This window comes from Biomphalaria glabrata, chromosome 10, assembly GCF_947242115.1.
Source record: "Biomphalaria glabrata chromosome 10, xgBioGlab47.1, whole genome shotgun sequence".
NCBI lineage: Eukaryota > Metazoa > Mollusca > Gastropoda > Planorbidae > Biomphalaria > Biomphalaria glabrata.
The window spans coordinates 44,131,753-44,153,395 of NC_074720.1; the positions used below are offsets into that span (position 1 = coordinate 44,131,753).

Genomic DNA, 21,643 nt, shown 5'->3' on the forward strand with positions numbered 1-21,643 from the left:
GAACGTGGAACTTGGAAAGCGTGGTCGAGAGGCTACGTACGCTTGAACTTAGCTTGGCTTGGCTACCTATGAAGGAGGCTCGAGGTTCGACACCTGACTCGAGCAGAGTTGTGTTTACTGAGGCAGCATGGAAAACTTTCTCCCAGATGCAAACTCCCCCCCCCCAACTGGTCCACAAATGAGATTGGACCATAGCGCTCTGAGCATGCTATAAGCATGAAAGTAGCGCTATATAAAAGCTATAATTATTTATTATTTGTAGAGAGAGTTAGTTAGAACTTGGAGCTTATAAAGAGAGTTAGTTAGAACTTGGAGCTTGTAAAGAGAGTTAGTTAGAACTTGGAGCTTGTAAAGAGAGTTAGAAAGTTGTACAAGTATAACGTGCACTTGTCCTTGAAGAATAACACACACACACACAAAAGTAATTTTTAACAGTTAAAAGAACTCGCATCATCACACAATCTTTTTCTGACATATAGCTTTTTCTTTTCGGAGAATTCGACTTTATAAATATAGTCATCAATCATGAATGTATAAAGAGTGTCATGTTAGGAAGTGAAACGTCCTGATATATTATAAACAGTCACGGCTTCATTGCGAATCAGAAACATTATTATTATAGCTTTTATATAGCGCTACTTTCATGCTTATAGCATGCTCAGAGCGCTCTTGGTCCTATCTCATTTATGGACCGGTGGGGGGGGGGGGGGGGGAAGGGGTATCCAGGAGTTGGTTTTCCGTGCTAAAGGTGCTCAGTAAACACAACTCTGCCCGAGTCGGGTGTCGACCCCCTTCTAGGTAGCCAAGCCAAGTTGAAGCGCACTTTTGTGACTATCTTTAAAAAGGTAAAAACTGGGGAAACACCTCCCAATTTTTTTTAAATTAAATTCCTGGTAGATGGCTAGGTAATGAAGTTTTTCCACATTCATTTATAAACCGAAAAATAGGTGTATCATGCAGGTGATGTGTCATTATCATTTTTAAAAAGCCTTACGCCCTGACCCTTGCGTTTCTCCTGGTACGTGAAAAATAATGGACGATTCCACATCTGTCAACTTTAACCTGGAGTCAAAATTAATTTTCTGCTTGAAAGGAAAATCTTTATATTGGAAATGTAGAGAAATGGACCATGCGCAGTACCGTTACTGTAGTTTAGCAGAAAATGGTAAAAATAAAGTAGATTTTAACTAATTTCGACGAGCTGTTCCGCAAACACGCCTGCTCCGCAATAGTGACTCTACTATATAAGCTTTGTCTTCACGTCCGAAGATTAATAAGGAGTGCAGTAGTGACCTGAAAAACTAGGGGCCTTCGATGTAAAGTTTTACCCAGTAGGTCACGTGGATACTCTCACCCCCTCTCCCCCCAAGCTGCGACCTAGATCTAGATATTTTACCACAACCAGCGCAGGCATAACCATTGGGACAATGATTGTCCGCCGCTATAACTGTAACACCTTGGCAAGTGTATAAAATCTAGATCTATCTTGTGAGGGCAGATATAATTGTAACAATTTATTATGTAACACTGCCTTATTGACTGCTCCAGACTGTCATCTAGTCAATCTAGAGAATATGCTATGGGGTCATGCCGTACCCTACCAGGCCTACCTTGATGCAAGAGGTTTGGGCTGGATCTATAGAATCTAATTTGTAATTATTTCGCTCTGTCGCGATAGTGTGCAAATGGCAAATATAGATCTATCTGTTTGGCGTTTTGTATGCATTTATTATTAGACTCAAGTAGGCTAGATACAATTATTTATTGCACGCGTCCTTAATCTTTGGAATCAAAGGCATCGCCATTATCATTGACTTTTAATCGGGCCCTACATCAAATGAAAACTAAAAGGAGTGTGGCTGAGTGGTATAAACCGATTAATGGTTACACACACACACGGACAATATAGATTATTACTATTATTATGCTAGAAACGAACGAGTATTCATTCTCTGGCACTGCCAGGGTCAAGTTTCGTCAAAGAGAAACAAATTCACTGTAGTCCCTTTATCAGTGTCCACCGAGGAATTTTCAGGTGATGTGGCAGGTCTGCAGTATTACCGCCCTCTAACAGGCGGAATATTGTTATTATTATTATTATCTTATACTTATATAATACAGACGTTACTTCAAAAAAGAAGATGTAGATGATAATGGCGATGTCTTCGTTTCCAAAGATTAAAGACGCGTGCAATAAATAACTGTATCTAGATCTAGAGTCTAAATGCACACAAAACGCCACACAGATATAATGCTATTAGGTTCCATTCACGATAATAATAACACTAATTCATTCTGTCATTTTTTTGTTTAAATTATTACGTAAAAGCCCGAGAGTTAAGTGATTGTACACAAACACTAAGTCTGTAATAACCTGTCTTAGTTTGGAGGGCACTGCACTGCTAGATCTAGATCTAGTCTTTTCACAAGCATTTTAACTCCAAATCGATTTGAACAAAAAAATTTTGACATTAAAACATTCATCAGACGAGTTTTTATGAGAAATGAATGGGACAGTGAAGGGAAGTGCCAACAATTTTAAAGGCCCATAATCCATGGCTGCACTTCACACTTCTGCATGTAACTCAACTGTCAAAAGTTGTTTAATGTGACATTAAGAACACTTTGTATGCCATTATAACATGATTTTAAATAGAACCTTAGGCTAGAAACATTGGATCATCAACCTACTTGCCTGTAGGATAAATTGGAGTCTGTAGTTTGTGGGGTTTTTTTTTATTGCTATCGCTGGCTATCTGTAATATAGATAACATGTAGGATGTAATCATCATCTTTTTTGAAGTAACGTCTGTATTATATAAGAAGATAATACTACTAGATTGTTATGAATCTCTCCTTTAATTTTTAGTTCAATTTCTAATCATCTTTTTTTTTTTTCAAAAACATGTTCTTTTCTTCTCCCTGTTATAATTCATAAATTTGACATTTAAGTTGTGACATATTTGTGAAATGCGAAGGGGTATTTGTGAAGTGTGGGATGTTTGTGGAGTTAGGGTATGTGTGAGGTATGTATGGAGTGTGAGGTATGTATGGAGTGTTAGGTATGTGGGTATTTGTGGAATGTGGAGTAGGTGTGGGTTGTGAGGTATGAGTGGGGTATGTATAAAGTGTGAGGTATTAGTGGAGTTTGAGTATGTGTGGGGCTTGGGTATGTTGAGGTATGTCTGGATCATTGTTGATGGTTGTTGACTTGCAGCACCAAACTGCTGTTAGACAACTATACCACTGTAGGCATATTATATTTTAACTTGTAAAACTTGAAATAATTTTAATAGCTTCTTTGTGAGCAATACAATATAACTGCTGTGGGTGCTGTATTTGATAGAAATAGTGTGTCTGGTATATTTTGTTGGTATAGCGTTTGTGATATGTTTCACATACATGTTTCATATACATAACTGTTTTTTTAATGTATTTTTTTGCTTTTTTATTTTCAAACATTAATTTTTCACTGAAGACAGACTTAAGTGTCTGTATCTCTCACCTCCATAAGACATAGGAAGCAATGAGTTTGTGATCTGATTCTGTGATAAAAGTTTGAGATCTGATTTTGTGATAAAAGTTTGAGATCTGATTCTGTGATAAACTTCCAATGTTCATTATGTTACTTCATTCTGTCTATTTCAGTACACACCTGGCAAGTTTGAAATCCAACGCAGAGAAAACCGATGTATTTTTAAGATTGTTGATGCTACTCCAGAGGATGAAGGCACCTATACATGTCAGTGTGGTGATGCCAAGACCAGTACTAAGGTCTTGGTTGTTGGTAAGTCTTTAAATGACGTTATTGTTTTTTTTTAAATAGACTTTAATAAGGCTTTATAATAAAAACATCTGTTACAGACTTTGATCAGTGCTGGTGAAAAGGTCTCACTTGTAGTGCTTTAGGATTGTATTGCATTTGTTTTAATTGTTGTTTTTTTTAAATACTGTAATTGTGAGTTTGTCCTTGAGAGCTAATGTAATGTCTAGTTAAGACATGTGTGGGGTGGTATGGCTCTTTCTTTCTTGAAAGACAATGGACATAGGACTTGTGTGGGGTGGTATGGCTCTTTCTGTCTTAAAAGACAATGGGCATAGTTAGGACTTGTGTGGGTGGTATAATATGGCTCTTTCTGTCTTAAAAGATAATGGACATAGTTAGGACTTGTGTGGGTGGTATAATATGGCTTTTTCTGTCTTAAAAGACAATGTGTGGGTGGTATAATATGGCTCTTTCTGTCTTGAAAGACAATGGACATAGGACTTGTGTGGGGTGGTATGGCTCTTTCTGTCTTAAAAGAGAATGGACATAGTTAGGACTTGTGTGGGTGGTATAATATGGCTCTTTTTGTCTTGAAAGACAATGGACACAGTTAGTACTTGCGTGGGGTGGTATGGCTCTTTCTGTCTTGAAAGACAATGGACACAGTTAGTACTTGCGTGGGGTGGTATGGCTTTTTCTTTCTTGAAAGACAATTGACATAGGTCTTGTGTGGGGTGGTACGGCTCTTTCTGTTATAAAAGACAATGGACATAATTAGGATTTGTGTGGGGTGGTATGGCTCCATCTGTCTTGAAAGACAATGGACATTGGATGATCCTAATGAGTTACTGGTGTCAGTTTCTCCTTGAATTGAGGCAAAATCTTCTGAAGGGGCAAACTTTGCTTTGATGCATGCACATTTTTAGGGCTAGTGGTCAGAGTAGCTTTTTTTTCCTCTTACTCTTGTCTAAGACCACCGCACTCCATTTGCAAGAAAGTAGATCCATACTGTCTGATCTTGTGCAATTTCTTCCCAAGTATTTTCATTGACATCAAGTTTGCAGACATTTCTGTAGGTTAGTCTTGTGGTTCCTTAGGCCTGACTCTGCTGGGCAAGCTCAGCATAGTCTTTGGAAATTCTTCTATCTGGCAATCAAGTGACACCTCCAAACCAATGCAATCTTCTCTGTGGCAATAGAGGAGTGATGACACCTTAACATTTTGAAGTAATGTCTGTATTTGATAAGAAGATCATCTATACTCATTTTCAAGTGACTATTATGCCCAAAGTCAATGTTAAACAAAAAGTGACAGTAACACAGAAAATCTTCATATTGTATCAACTCTATTCTCTGATGTTGCTTAGGTGCAGCCATTTTGGCCTGGACTATTTTTGGTGTTAGCCATTTTGGCCCTAGAATTTTGGATGACACTTTAAAAAAATAAGTTTTTTGTGCTGCATCAAAATGCCCTGCTTTGCATTGATGTAACTTGAAGGTTGTGTCAACCAGAGAATGACTTTTTTTTTTTTTTTTTTTCAGAGCCAGAATGGGAATTCTTGAGAAAACTTGAAGATGTGGAGGCAGTGGAGAGAGAGAAGGCTACAATGGAGTGTGATGTGAGCGACCCTGAGGCTGATGTCATCTGGCTTAGAGAGGGCAAGGTAAGACCTTCTGTCACAGTGATATCTGAATGTGGAATAGTCTACACAATGGTATTCATCTTCATTCTCGTTGTGAAGTTAGAAGTTCAAATATCTAGACGTATATCTAAGATAAACTGCGCAGTGGTTTCCAAATCAGGCAGTGCTCCATACAATTTATTTGTCTTCAAAAGGGATGTTTTATGGGCCGTTATCTTGTTCAGGCCTTTTGATAAAATATGCAGTTTTGAAGGATATAGTCAAGAATCTCTGTGACTTTTTCTATATTTCAATATGTACTCAAAGTAAAAATGCTCATGCTTTCAAACTTTGGTTATATCAAACTTTAGTTATATCAAACTTTGGTTATATCATACTTTGATTATATGAAACTTTAGTTTATATCAAACTTTTCCACCAAGATCAATATTTGCTAACTGAACTAACTGCATGTAATGTAATGTATCCAACTCACTTCAACATATTAACATATTTGTATTGTACACATCAGTAAAACATTCTTTAGTATAGAACTTCCTACTGAAAGTTAATAAACTTGACTAATATTAGCTTTCAATGAATCGACTGACTGACTGACTTAATTCTGTGCACTCCCAGGGGATCATAGGGCCACAACCACACCTCTCCCCCGAACTCGGTTCTGAGCAGCTTTCTTCATCTGCTCTCATGTCATTCCAGTACCCTCAGCTTCACTGATGACTGACCTCTTCCAGGTTTGCTTGGGTCTGCCTACTTTCCTCTTTCCTTGTGGGTTCCAGTCAAGTGCCTTTCAATGAATGAGACTCATCAAATTGGCAATTCTTGCAGGTTACCAACATAAGTTGTTCTTTTTTTTCAGTTTAGTATTTATTAGACATATTGGGCTAAAAATTAAGATTGTATTTTATGATGATTGTCATATATCATATCTATTCTAATGAATTGATTATCACATGGTGTCATAAGTCCATAACAGTGATACAGAGGATCTTTCCACTTGCTGTTAGCCTCCGTCACCTAGATGACATCAGCATATTTGTCACAATGTATTTAGACTATTTATATCAATCATTATTTGTCACGACTTATCATATCTGTGTATTAACACTTTGGGTATAGACTTGAATAATAAAAGTCTCAAGAAGTAGATGTTTAATATTTATTTATCTATAGTCATTGATGTACTACTTAAGATTGGTCTTAATAGTCTAGAATACAATAATAAAGCATTTGGCCAACTAACTCTTTGAATAATTGTAACATTACTTTTTATGTAGTTGTATGGAACTGGCTTCTAATAATTATTGCTTTTGGTTTAAATTATGGCTATTACTGTTGGTCTTCTACATTGACTCTACATGCATGACGCGTCGGACGTAATTATCTTCTTTTTTGAAGTAACGTCTGTATTTTATAAGATTATAAGATAAGATAAGATAAGACTCCTTAGTAATCTACCATGTTGTTTATACTTTTGTCAGCTGTTTAAATTTTTTAATGTTATTTTTTGTTGTTGTTGCTATTAATAACTTGCACTAACCCACTGTTTCAGGACTCTCCAGGAGTTATTGAGGTAGTCAAAACTTTAAACATACACACAGTGTTGTTTGAAACAGTATTTTTTTGTTCGTTATCTAGTTGAGCATAAAGGCACCGAGTTCAGCCTGGAGCACTACACCGTGTTTGAAGCCAAATGAACGCAGCCGATTGCTTTGTTTTTCTCTAGTCTTCAATTTATTTCCTTTAGTGGACTAGTGGTCAAAGTTCACTTAAGTCTTCACTGAGTGTGTCTTTGTGTTGGCCTGTGTCGCACACATCTCACTGGTGACTAAGTAGCGAAATGAGATTTGCATGTTGACTGCATGATAACTGATGCAAAGTAAGTTTGTTAGGATTTTGGTAGCGTTACCTTGATTCCTTAGATATTTCTGTTTTAGTGTGTTACAACTTGTATTAGTAGTTTTTAGTCAAACTTATTTTTCAGGTAATACAATAAAAGGAATTTTTTATGGTAGTAAATTTGAAGACTTTGTTAGTAAAGGTAGTAGTAGATTGATTGTAGTAAAATCTTTTTTTAAAAAAAAAACTTGGCCATCGCAGCATTGAGTTGTTTCTTTTCACCCAAATTTCCACTTTAACTCTCCCCCCACGCACTGCTTGCAGCCTCACTAAGAATGAGATCATCTCGACTTTCTTTGTTCTTTTTTTTTCTTTAAATTGTTTACAATTTCTTATAAATATAATTAGATAAAACAAAGAAAAAATGTTCTTCAGTCATTTCAAAATAAGAAGTGAAAATGGTGAGATATTACCCCCTCCAATATACAGCATTCTTTGCTACACAAGCCCCTTTATATAATTGCCAAGTGACTAGAACCCCATAATGCTAGAGATTTTCCCTCAAAAACAAAAATTTGAAAGACGTCTAACCCAAAAGATACATTAAGTAAAAAGCTTAATAAATAATTCTGAATTAATAAGAAGAGCTGACAAAGAACTCAAACTCTGCAGTCAGAAGGAATATGTTATTTTAAAAAACGATATTTGTAGGGTTCTGATCATAAGTCATGCATGATTTCTGTTACACCTCCTCTGTCACTAGGATTCATTGCTGACAATCTTGATGACCCACAATTGGCATACCTTGCATTCTCCAAGTTTGTAGTTCTTAATCTGCTCTCTAAATCAAAGTACTTCTCAGACAAGCACTTCTATATGGTAGTAGGAAGATTAGATTTGATCCCGAATCACTCAAAATATATATGCATCTGATTCACTGAGAACCTCAACTCACTCATTTTTAATTATTTGAATCAATTTACTTCATTTATTTGAATATCCTTTTAACTCATAAAATGTATACATTAACGCAAGCCATGAAACATTTTTTGTTGTTTAATTTGCAATGTAACATGTTTCCAAAAAATTTTTAAAGAGCTTTCTCTTTAATTTAAAAAACTCTATTATAATAGCTGAACAAAATTATAATTTTGTTGTTGTGGAGACTTGGCCATGTACTTGTTAACCTAATCAGTTTGTATGGTTACTAATTAATGCTTCATTAACTACTTCAGCTTTAAATCTTTTTTGGGTTGTATTGTTTAATTTGTTGAACTGGTCTCTGCTTGGCTTGTTGCTTAGGAATTGAAAGCTGGTGGAAAATATGAGTTTGTAAAAGAAGGTTTGAAGAGACGCCTGGTGGTCAAGAATTGCAGCATTAAAGATGATGGCAAATACACGTGTCAGGTGCTGGACCAGACCACAACAGCTGAACTCTTTGTTTCACGTAGGTTATTAAATACTATTTTAAATCAGCCGTTCTCAACCTTTTATGCTCGGCGACCCCTTTTTACAATCCCCATCTCTGCGGCGACCCCCCCCCCACACACACACACATACAGCAATAGAAGAATGGACAACAACAAACCATATTTTCAATGGTCTTAGGAGAACCTGGGCAAATCGTCAATCGACCCCCGAGGGGGTCGCGACCCACAGGTTGAGAACCCATGGTTTAAATGATCTTGCTTGTAATGTAGGCTACATTATAGAACAATGCCTTTGTAGTTTATTTGTAATAATTAATAGAGTGTTAATAGTTTTTGTCTTTTAGTTTTTGTATCAGTCGAACATTAGTGTGGCATTGTTTCTAAATTATTTTCTTCTCTCAATTGAAAAACAGCAACCAAAGTTTGTTGAAATTTACATTGATAACTTTTGATTTAATTTGATAGATTCAATTCATTAAATATGGAGGCACTGTGGCTACGCTGTGAAGCTTTTGGGTTCTGAACCGAGGTCCTGGGTTCAAATCCTGGTGAAGAATGGGATTTTTAATTTCAGGATCTTTTGGGCACTTCTGAGTTCACCCAGCTCTAATGGGTACCTAACATTAGTTGGAGAAAGTATAGGTGTTTGGTCATTGTGCGCCACGACACCCTAGTTAACCATGGGCCACAGAAACAGATGACCTTTACATCATCTGCCCTATAGATCACATGGTACGAGAGGGAAACTAATCCATTCAAAAACTAATCTAATTATTTAACACAGTAGAAATCACAGTCCGAATTGCAGTGTATAAATTAAATAAATGTTACTTTGCTAGAACACTAGTGCTTTTAAAAACTTTCTTAGAATATTCTTTTATGCTGGTCATTTAAACATGTTTACATATGGACTGGTCAGGATTTTTTTCTGATGTAAAGTATTTTGTTTTTCTTTTACCTATTTGCTCTCTTGACCCAAACTTTATGATGTCAGCAAATGTTTGTAAATCTCAAAAATGTGTTTCCATTGTTTGTGTTCAGCTGATGTGAAGTTCATGAAGAAACTAGTAGACAAGACTTGTAAAGAGAAGGAAACTATCGCCCTAGAATGTAAGGCCACCAACCCACACAAACATCCATTTCAATGGCTTAAGAATGGAGTCCCTATCAAAACAGATCTACCAAAGTAAGTTTCTTGGGTCAGCCTACACACACATTGACCAAATTTATGATTTCATTTTTCTATTTTAAGAAAATCATTCAGTTATTCCTACATGCTTTATTTATTAGTTATATCTAGTTGTGCACTACTTCTGGATGTAATCATCTGGAAAAATCTGGTGGAGCTTTTTACAAAAAAAAAATTTACAAATGTAGCATTGCATAGCATCGCAATGTTAATGTGACTTTTTTGTGTATAGCCCATAACATAGGAACTTAAAAACAAGAGTTGTTGCCTAATATCTTTCTTGATTGACAGATATTATTATGCATTAATGTTATTCATTATGCTAAATGAAGTGCATTTTTAAGATGTAGGGAAGAACTGAAGTATTAACCAATACTAGTCCATGTTTGAGACAGGGTAGTGGCTGAGTGGGAAAGTGCTTGGCTTCTGAACTGGGGCCTGGATTCACCAGGATTTTTTAATTTTGGGATCTTTGGGCACCTGAGTCCACCCTGCTCTGATGGGGTACCTGGCATAAGTTGGGAAAAAGTAAAGGTGGTTGGTCATTGTGATGGTCACATGACACTCTCATTAACTGTAGGCCACAGAAAGAGATGACCTTTACATCATCTGCAAGGTCTGTTTTCTTTTTAGTTAATGTTTGAAGAAACTGTTTAGTGCAATCTTATGCATTTATTTTTAATCTTCATAAACATGAAATGCAGCAATGAGACTGCCTTTATTTCCCTGGGCATGAAATAGCCATGCAATATGTCAATGGCTGCCATACTGCATTGTCACTTGTACCCAATCGTTTAGAGCGGTGTCACAATCTTTCTGTATTGTCATGTGTTTCACTGCAGTCTGATCAGGACTTTCACAATCTGAACAAATCTTAAAGCATTGATGCACATACTATGTCTTAGTAGTTTTCTATTTTATCGTTTTCCTATTTTCTATTTTTTTGTGAGATTAAATTTGCTTTTTGTTTCAGATAAAATAATAATTTTATACCTATCCAATAGGATTTATTTTGGTTCTGTAGAATTTGGTCACAACAAGCAGAAATTCTGATAGACCAAACATGTTCATTAAAGTTTATTATGATTTATAACATTTTTGAATAGTGATGTTTATAATTATAGATTATTCATTTTGATCAAGGTTTTCAAAAAATTATTACAGAAACTCAAAAACTTATTTAAGAAAAACTTTTCTTGATGGGATAGAAATCGTTTTGTCTTCTGTATACATCAATTGATGAGTCATTTTGTTATGTAAGATTGAAAAGAGCTGTATGTTGTTCTCTTTGAGTAACAATGAAAGAAAGATTTAAGTAAGAATTTATGTCTTTAGGTATGAAAGTAACTATGAAAGAAAGATTTAAGAAAGAATTTATGTCTTCAGGTATGAAAGTAACAACAAAGGTGAGGTTTACAAACTGACAGTGAAAGATGTGGACATTGGAGACAGTGGTGAATACACCATACAGATTGGTGAACGTCCTAACAGATGTAATGTGACAGTACAACCATGTGAGTACTCAGATTGAAGCTTTTATTGAAAATTTAAGGCTAGAACAAACCCTTGCAGAATGGGCTTTGGCCCGATTCATTATTAAGATAGATACATTTATTGATGGCTTCATTGACAATGTCAGAATTGAGTCAACACCTAGGAATTAATGTTAAATTTTTTATTATGATCAATATGAAATAATATATTCACAATCATCTGAATTATATTTACTATGTAACTGAACAGCAGGTGTAACTACTCAATAGTATGAGTGTTCTTGAGTTGTATTAGGGCCTCTTCTGGCCTTGTTAGAATGTTCTTGTTTTATTGTTGTGCTAACTAGATCTATGTAATTCAACCACAACACATATTAAATGATCACTGAATACTTTGCTAGCAGACACATGATTTATTAAATAAAATATCAGTTCGCAGAATAGGCAATCTCAGCCATCAATCACTAGCACAAAATATTCCAAATTGAATACACTCTACATCCATAGACAATTATCCCTTAGATCTACATACTACTCAATACATTTAACGCCAACATGAGATACGTCTGTCTCTCAGTAGAACATGGGGTAAAACTCACACTGACCATGCGGTTTCTAATCATGTGACCAACAAAAATGGTACCCCGTGATTGTCAATGTGAAGTCCCCGATTCCCCCTGGAATTCTATTTTCTCATGCTTTTAATAATAATAATAATAATTTTATTTATAAAGCGCTGTTAACAAACAAAATGTAGGCTCAAGGCGCTGTAACAACATTACAAACATAAACACAACTGCCGAAATAACAGTTAATCTAAAAAAGTTTTAAACAAGTAGGTCTTAATGTTCTTCTTAAAAGTGGTATAGCATGTTGTCTGTCTGAGATCAATGGGGAGTGAGTTCCAAACCTTTGGTCCGTGAACTGAAAAAGCACGCAGACCGTAGCTTTTGAGGGAGAAACGTGGCACTACTAAAAGCGTTGAGTCCATTGAGCGCAGGGTTCTCTGGGGGACATATGGAGTAATCAGTTCGCTAAGGTACAAGGGCATCTCATTGTTATATATACACTGATGACAAAGTGTGGCGACCTTGTAATCGATTCTCGCTTTCACGGGAAGCCAATGGAGCGTGCGCAAGAGCGTAGTAGCAGAATCTTGTCTAGTTTTTTTAAGGACTATTCGAGCGGCGTTGTTCTGTATACGTTGCAGCTTGGCTATTTTGTCATCAGGTATACCTGCTAGCACGGCGTTGCAGTAGTCAAGGCGGGAGAGTATGAATGCCACAGCTAGCGTTTTTGTTGACTCCGTTGTTAAATATGGTCGGATCTGGCCTAATCTGCGCAGCTGCAGATAAAGACCTTTGCAGAGCTGATTTATGTGTGGGTCGAAAGATAGTGTTGAGTCAAAGAAAACTCCAAGATTCCGCACTACATGGACAAAAGGAACATGGCAGTTCGTGATAAAGAGAGAATCTGTGCTTTCAACTTTTGAGACATTGTTCCTAGTGCCAATCTTAATTATTTCTGTCTTGTCTTCGTTCATCTTGAGTTTATTTTCAACCATCCAATCGCTCACCCTTGCAACGGTACCACTGATATTCTCTGCCAGATGGGACACCTCTGAGGGTACTGATGAATCGTATAACTGTGAGTCATCGGCAAAGAAATGGTATAAGATGCCAGTTGGCCGTATGACACCGCTGAGTGGATATGTGTACATAGTGAACAGTACTGGGCCTAGAACTGATCCTTGGGGTACTCCGTATTTCAAAAGTAAGCTTGTTGATTCCGTCCCGCTAACAACGACACTTTGGGTGCGTTCCGTCAGGTAGGATCCAAGCCACTTTAGGACGACTCCTGCTAAACCAAAAGTTGCAGAGAATCTGGCCATCATAATTTCATGGTCTAGTGTATCAAAGGCTGCGGACAAGTCCAGCATAGAAAGAATTGATATGTGGCCTTTGTCGGAATTGTGAAGTAAGTCGTTTAGTACCCTGACCACTGCTGTCTCTGTGCTACGGCACTTCCTATATGCAGATTGAAATTCTTCCAAGAGACAGTACTGTTCAAGATGAGAAAGAATTTGCACTAACACGATGCGCTCCAGAAGCTTTGACAGGAAGGGAAGATTTGAAACCGGGCGATAGTTTTTTAGACATTCCGGGTCAAGACTGGATTTCTTTAATAAGGGCCTGACAAGTGCATGCTTAAATTGCTGTGGTACAATGCCTGAAGTCAGTGAAGAGTTCACAATGTTGGTAATTGTAGGTACAAGCTCATCTAAACATTCAAGGAGCAAGGAGGTTGGAATGGGATCAAGGTCACATGACTTATTTGGCATCTTCAAAATAGTACTTTTGACATAATCTTCAGATACACGCTGAAACTCGCAAAAAGGAGTATTTTGAAAAATTGGAGAGTGGTCAAGCTGTGATGAGAGGGATGGCATGTCATTTCTAATCTGCTCAATCTTCCCAATGAAGAATCTATTGAAGGAATCAGGAAGTTCAGATAATGGGATAGATGACGGCAAACGTTCGTTATTTGCTCCCCCTAACATTTCAGCGGTGATCCTGAATAGCTCCTTTGAAGAATCAGAATTTTCGATTTTTTGTCGAATATGACTAGCTTTTGCGTCTCTAATCATACGGTTAACCTTGTTTTTTTCTCGTATGTATATTTGTCGATGTATCGTCAGACCTGTCTTTTGAAATGTACGTTCGGCACGTCGGCGAATAAGTTTGGCAGTCTTTATGTCTTCCGTCAACCAGGGTGCAGATGGCCTAACTGAGACTGTACGAGTGACAAGAGGTGCATGGCTGTCCAGCAACTTTTTCAAGCAAGAATTGTAATTGCTGAGAACGTCTGTGTTGATCTGTTGCAACAGCAAAGAGGTCACATCCATTTTGAAGGAGGCAATATCTATGGCTTTAAGTTTACGGGAAGTCACGTTTTTCTTTGGCCTTTTTGCTTTTGATAGGCGCATTTCAAAGTTTACGAGAAAATGATCTGACAAGCCGCGGTCTGAGACATTGAGTTTGGCTACAAGCTCACTTGCATTTGTAACAATCCAGTCAAGAGTATGGCCTTTGACGTGTGTCGGAACATTTATCAGTTGGTCTAAGTTGCGATCCTTTAGCGCATTTTTCAGCGACATCGCGTATGTCTCATTTTCACTGTCAAAATGCAAGTTCACATCGCCTATGACAAATAGATCTTTTGTTGATATGTGACTGTCAAGGAGGTCTTGAAATTCTTCGATGAAAACTTTTGTTGTCAGTTTATTTCTCTTGCTTGGTGGTGGGCGGTACAGGAAAATAAAAGTCAGTGTTCTACTGTGGTGGGAAAGGCGAAACTCGCACATCTCAAAGGTCGTGTACGTTGAGCTTTCAGGTCTTATTGTTACATACTTGGCTAGACTATCTCTGTACAGTATTGCTAAGCCCCCTCCGCTGCCTGTTTTTCGAGGTAGACTCTTTAAAATAAAGCCTGGGGGCGTTAGCTCAATGGTTCTTGGCTCATCACCAACTTCTTTAAACCATGTCTCACTAAGGAAAACGATGTCGTAGCTATCATCAGTGATGGTGTCTGCAAGCTCAAGGGTTTTGTTACTGCATGACTGGGCGTTGAGGTGCATTATTTTAAGCAGACTGGAGGATATAGTCACCAGAGGCGTAGCACATTTTGAAGACACCGGAGGAGTAATATCCCGAATTATAGGTTTTTGATGGGGACATCTGACCTCTGTTGTGTGAGGAGCAATAGGGGTGGGGTGGTTAATAAAACAGTTTAGTAGGGAACTGCTGAACTCTGTCGTAGAAGAAATGACAGGGGTAGGGGTGGGGTTAACAACACAGTTAAGAGTCCTGGAAACTGTGTGACATGTATCTGTTGAGTTGAATTGCGGTAGGTTATACCATAGGCGAATAAGACGCCCAGCCCTAGACCCACGAACTGTCGGCAGTTTACGCCCGATGCCAAGTCGACGAATATTTCGGAAAACCTCGCTGTCTAGTCGTGATTTGAGTAACACACATGTGCGTCCTATGCGACGTAATAGATTAGCGTCCATGACTCCAGTACGGTGATTTGACACACTAGGACTGATGACACACAGGTTTGCGCTCCGACTGCTATGTAGTGGCCACGGTACACGGTTTTACCAAGCACATCAATCCCTCGGGCTATGAGTATCACTCTGTTACTGTTTATATAGATGCTTGTTAAACTAAAGGATAGTAAATGAATACAAAAACTAATTAAATTTAATTAACGTGACTTAAATCTATCAAACTAAATACACCAATCTATAGACGAAATCAACACAAATCTAATGGTATAAGAAAGATCACTTAGCTCTAGAAAATAGCAACACAAAAATCCTCCAAAACGAGAGACGAAAAAACACGACTGCTGCCTGCTGGCGCAACAATATTAATTTTCCCCAACAATAGCACAGTGTATCAAACAATGTGGTTACAGCAGGGTAAAGTTTGTTGGGGACTGTTAGGTACAATGTATGTATGTTACATAGCTGTCACGTATGTTAGGTAAAATGTATGTATGTTACATAGCTGTCACGTATGTTAGGTAAAATGTATGTATGTTACATAGCTGTCACGTATGTTAGGTAAAATGTATGTATGTTACATAGCTGGCACGTAGTCATTTAAAAGACTGCGATTTTCTTCAACCAATTATTATTCATACAAATCAGTGTCGTTCTCTTCATTTTAGTGCCAAGACCACCAAAGATTGATGCCTCTAAAGTAAAAGATATTTTTGTCAAGAAGGGAGATACCATTGAACTAAATATTCCATTTGATGGTGAGTTATGTCAAATCTATGTTTTCGAGATAGAATGAAAGAATACAGTCATTTGGCAGCATGCGTTTGTGATGAGTATGACTTCTCAAAGTATACGGAGATGGATTGTTCAAGTACAAAAGAACAATTCTTGGGTTTTATTATTTGAAAATATTTGATCTGTCAGTTATTTGCATAGATTATATATTTATGTTCTGAAATTGTACATTTTGTTTATAGTTTAGAGTGCTCACTTAATTGGATTATCTAGTCTCTAGGAAGCAGATAATGTTAGCAGAGTATTATTGATTTCACAGCTATTACTTCCTCTGTATTCTCTTTCATGGATGTAACTTCTTATGTTACAATACAAGATTTTTCTTCATAACCCAATGTTTCTATTTCTGGATACCAGGTGCCCCAGTTCCTCGTGCCCTCTGGTCCAAGGATGGCAAGCACATTGATGAAGGCAATCTGGACACAGTGACAGAGCCTAAGATGACCAAGTTGACCATCCCTGCAGCCCAGAGGTCAGACACTGGTTCCTATGAGCTGACCCTGACCAATGATGCTGGGGAGGATAAAGTGCCAGTTAAAATTACTGTCATGGGTGAGTTGTCCACTTCAAAACAGCTAACTGAAATTTAGGACTATATATAAGGGATAATACAGTTTCTTTGGTCATGCTATACATGTTCTGGACCGTTTTTTTTTGGATGTTCATGATGGATCACTGCCCACCATCATCCACCACCATCCTACTGGAGGGTTGGGCTAAGATGTAATCATCTTCAAATCTGAAAGCTGTTAAACAAAACAATATGTATCAGTGATATACAGTTTTTGGAAGCTTAAACAAAACAATATGTATCAGTCATATACAGTTTTTGGAAGCTTAAACAAAACAATATGTATCAGTCATATACAGTTTTTGGAAGCTTAAACAAAACAATATGTATCAGTGATATACAGTTTTTGGAAGCTTAAACAAAACAATATGTATCAGTCATATACAGTTTTTGGAAGCTTAAACAAAACAATATGTATCAGTGATATACAGTTTTTGGAAGCTTAAACAAAACAATGTGTATCAGTGATATACAGTTTTTGGAAGCTTAAACAAAACAATGTGTATCAGTGATATACAGTTTTTGGAAGCTTAAACAAAACAATATGTATCAGTCTTATACAGTTTTTGGAAGCTTAAACAAAACAATATGTATCAGTGATATACAGTTTTTGGAAGCTTAAACAAAACAATGTGTATCAGTGATATACAGTTTTTGGAAGCTTAAACAAAACAATATGTATTAGTCATATACAGTTTTTGGAAGCTTAAACAAAACAATATATATCAGTCATATACAGTTTTTGGAAGCTTAAACAAAACAATATGTATCAGTGATATACAGTTTTTGGAAGCTTAAACAAAACAATATGTATCAGTCATATACAGTTTTTGGAAGCTTAAACAAAACAATATGTATCAGTGATATACAGTTTTTGGAAGCTTAAACAAAACAATGTGTATCAGTGATATACAGTTTTTGGAAGCTTAAACAAAACAATGTGTATCAGTGATATACAGTTTTTGGAAGCTTAAACAAAACAATATGTATCAGTCTTATACAGTTTTTGGAAGCTTAAACAAAACAATATGTATCAGTGATATACAGTTTTTGGAAGCTTAAACAAAACAATGTGTATCAGTGATATACAGTTTTTGGAAGCTTAAACAAAACAATATGTATTAGTCATATACAGTTTTTGGAAGCTTAAACAAAACAATATATATCAGTCATATACAGTTTTTGGAAGCTTAAACAAAACAATATGTATCAGTGATATACAGTTTTTGGAAGCTTAAACAAAACAATGTGTATCAGTGATATACAGTTTTTGGAAGCTTAAACAAAACAATATGTATTAGTCATATACAGTTTTTGGAAGCTTAAACAAAACAATATGTATCAGTCATATACAGTTTTTGGAAGCTTAAACAAAACAATATGTATCAGTGATATACAGTTTTTGGAAGCTTAAACAAAACAATATGTATCAGTGATATACAGTTTTTGGAAGCTTAAACAAAACAATATGTATCAGTCATATACAGTTTTTGGAAGCTTAAACAAAACAATATGTTTCAGTCATATACAGTTTTTTGGAAGCTTAAACAAAACAATATGTATCAGTCATATACAGTTTAAGAAAGCAAAGACTTAGTAGGAGGTGTGGTAAAACTCTCACAAGAGCAATCTGCTTTCACTTTCATGTCTTGGGATTAAATGTATCTAGTGATGGCAGCAGACATACTGTAAGGTTGAAGGATGCTTTCAAAAAGGTCAGAGATGTTAACAGGACAAACAGTTTGTAAGTCTCTGTAAATGAATCTGTATAAAATATTGTAGGAAAATTTATAATTATAAACTAACGATCAAGTCTGTCTTGTTTGTTGTTTTTATAAAGCGGTGAAACTTGTGGTTCATAAAAAACTTGATTGGTAACTATAGAATAGCAGGCAATCTTGATTGGTAACTATAGAATGGCAGGGAAGCTTGATTGGTAACTATAGAATAGGAGGGAAGCTTGATTGGTAACTATAGAATAGCAGGCAATCTTGATTGGTAACTATAGAATGGCAGGCAATCTTGATTGGTAACTATAGAATAGGAGGGAAGCTTGATTGGTAACTATAGAATAGCAGGGAAGCTTGATTGGTAACTATAGAATGGCAGGCAATCTTGATTGGTAACTATAGAATAGGAGGGAAGCTTGATTGGTAACTATAGAATAGGAGGGAAGCTTGATTGGTAACTATAGAATAGCAGGCAATCTTGATTGGTAACTATAGAATGGCAGTGAAGCTTGATTGGTAACTTTAGAATAGGAGGGAAGCTTGATTGGTAACTATAGAATAGCAGGAAAGCTTGATTGGTTGGTGACTTAGAATGGCAAGGAAGATTCCTCATTTGGCATTTAATTGGAGCTGATTTGATATCTTCATTATCTATGTGTTTTAGCCTAATAATTGAGGGCTCTAGTTTTTTAGATAAATTTCTTCAATGGCTTCATTTTTTTTAAAAGTATGTTACTTTGTTAGGGTTAGGGTAATTAAAATTTAAATTTTGGGGTTTTTAGGATGCCCCTGAGTTCACTCAACTCTTGCTGTGTGCTGGCCCCATGACACACTAGAAACAGATGACCTTTACATCATCTGCCCTATAGATTGCAAATTCTGAAATGGGTACTTTTCACTAGTTTTTTAAGCTAATTGAGCTCCAAATGCTATGAAGCTGGGCAAATACATGTACAGTATATTCTTAAAGATGTATACTAATAGTTTTTTTTTATTTGCCTATTCAGATGCACCTGAAGCCCCTCAAGGTCCTCTAGAAGTTGTAGATATCTTCTCCAATCGATGTGCTCTGCTCTGGGACAAACCAAAAGAAGATGGTGGGTCTCCAGTCACACATTATATTGTGGAGAAAATGGATGCCGGTAAAGGCGAGTGGGAAAAAGTAAGAGCCGCAGACTGTTAGAAAATAGTTTTGTTTTCATTATGAATATAAAGTGTCTGTTTGTGGTGAGTACTGACATCCCTCTAATTGGTTGCTTTATAACTTAAAGGTCTGTGAAACTGATGACGTTGAAGTAGATGTGTGTGACCTAACACCTGGACACCATTATCAGTTCCGTGTCTCGGCTGTGAACTCTCAAGGAGTCAGTGAGCCTCTGCCTACTGAAGGAACTATGTTAGCTAAAGATCCTTGGGGTAATAAAATCTTCTTTGTGTAGTATAATGGAAGAATAGTTATGTTTCTTTCATGACTCTATCTTGGTCTGGCAATGTAGAGTGTAATGGAAGAATGGTTATGTTCCTATCATGACTCTTTCTAGGTCTGGCAATGTAGAGTGTAATGGAATAAATAGTTATGTTTCTTTCATGACTCTATCTTGGTCTGGCAATGTAGAGTGTAATGGAAGAATGGTTATGCTCCTATCATGACTCTTTCTAGGTCTGGCAATGTAGAGTGTAATGGAATAAATAATTATGTTTCTTTCATGACTCTATCTTGGTCTGGCAATGTAGAGTGTAATGGAAGAATAGTTATGTTCCTATCTGGCAATGTCAACTCACTGATAATTTATGCTCTCTTATATCAGATCCCACCAGCCCCCCGGGTGAGCCTAATGTCATTGACTATGATAAAGATTATGCTGAGCTGGAATGGACTCCACCAGAGAAGGAGAATGGAGCCCCAGTCAGTGGATATCTGATAGAGTTCAGAGAAAAGGGAGAAGGAGAAAAAGACTGGAAGAAGGTCAGGACAAAATTTAACTCGACTCATGTGTAGTGTTAAAAGCTGCTATCAGGGGTTTTTTTTAGACATAAATCTAACTGTAGATTCATTTCATAGAACTGTGTTGAATGTCTTGCTCTAGGGTGTTGAGACTGGTCCAGAAAACAAAGGCACTGTGAAAGGTCTGAAAGAAAACAAAGAGTATGAGTTCAGAGTCATTGCTAAGAACAAAGCTGGACCTTCAGAACCAAGTGTATGCTCAGAGCCTGTGCTGTGCAAGTCTCGAAAAGGTCATATACTTATGATGCGTGGTGATTTGTATATAGTTTATATATTTATATAGTTTACATATTTATTTAGTTTATATATTTATATAGTTTACATATTTATATAGTTTACATATTTATATAGTCTATATATTTATATAGTTTACATTTTTATATAGTTTACATATTTATATAGTTTATATATTTATATAGTTTACATATTTATATAGTTTATATATTTATATAGTTTACATATTTGTATAGTTTATCTATTTATATAGTTTACATAATTATATAGTTTATATATTTATATAGTTCACATATTTGTATAGTTTATATATTTATATAGTTCACATATTTTAAAATAATTTACACATATATATAGCTAATTTATGATCTTACATTAATGTGCATTATCATATGCAAAATTATCAACATTAATTTACTATAGTAACATTATAGAGATACAAGTTTTGTTGTAATTTATTACAGTTAAACCAAGAATCGACCAGAAAACTGTCCCTCAAAATATCCGCATCAAAGTTGGACAGAAGTTTACGCTGGGTCCAATCACTTTCATCGGTGAGCCAAACCCACAAGTGTCCTGGCTGGTGAAAAATTTGGTATGTGGTTCTGTTTCCATGTTGAGGACTGTCTATGTAGATGTTGAATTCTGAATGATGTTATGTTTCTTTTACATTTTATTGTTTACATCTTCTCAGTAACAAGTCTATTTGTAATGTGTACATGTGTAGTGGTATTATTTTTTTTTTAGTGGTCTTTATAAAATTGTTGTGATTTTTATTTTCTTTTAGAAATATTGTCTTGCTAAATAGTCTTTTTGTAACCTTTATAAAATTGTAGTGATCTTTATTTTCTTTTTGAAATGTGGTATTGCTAAAAGTCTA

The 21,643-nt window shown here is 36.2% G+C and overlaps 1 protein-coding gene across 24 annotated transcripts in view; it reads left to right on the top strand.

The window, feature by feature from the left end:
• LOC106054261 (twitchin-like) overlaps positions 1–21,643 on the top strand; it is a 175,176-nt gene that overhangs the window by 99,312 nt on the left and 54,221 nt on the right. For 20 of the 24 annotated variants that reach the window (XM_056044312.1, XM_056044311.1, XM_056044313.1 and 17 more), the window contains 13 exons: positions 3,649–3,787; positions 5,308–5,429; positions 6,961–6,981; positions 8,550–8,694; positions 9,719–9,863; positions 11,253–11,380; positions 16,097–16,186; positions 16,581–16,775; positions 19,532–19,686; positions 19,796–19,940; positions 20,333–20,490; positions 20,612–20,759; positions 21,228–21,358. In XM_056044312.1, coding sequence (XP_055900287.1) covers positions 3,649–3,787; positions 5,308–5,429; positions 6,961–6,981; positions 8,550–8,694; positions 9,719–9,863; positions 11,253–11,380; positions 16,097–16,186; positions 16,581–16,775; positions 19,532–19,686; positions 19,796–19,940; positions 20,333–20,490; positions 20,612–20,759; positions 21,228–21,358 — 1,722 coding nt within the window. The remainder of the gene's footprint in view (positions 1–3,648; positions 3,788–5,307; positions 5,430–6,960; positions 6,982–8,549; positions 8,695–9,718; positions 9,864–11,252; positions 11,381–16,096; positions 16,187–16,580; positions 16,776–19,531; positions 19,687–19,795; positions 19,941–20,332; positions 20,491–20,611; positions 20,760–21,227; positions 21,359–21,643) is intronic. The other 4 variants (XM_056044330.1, XM_056044320.1, XM_056044331.1 and 1 more) reach the window with 1 other exon arrangement.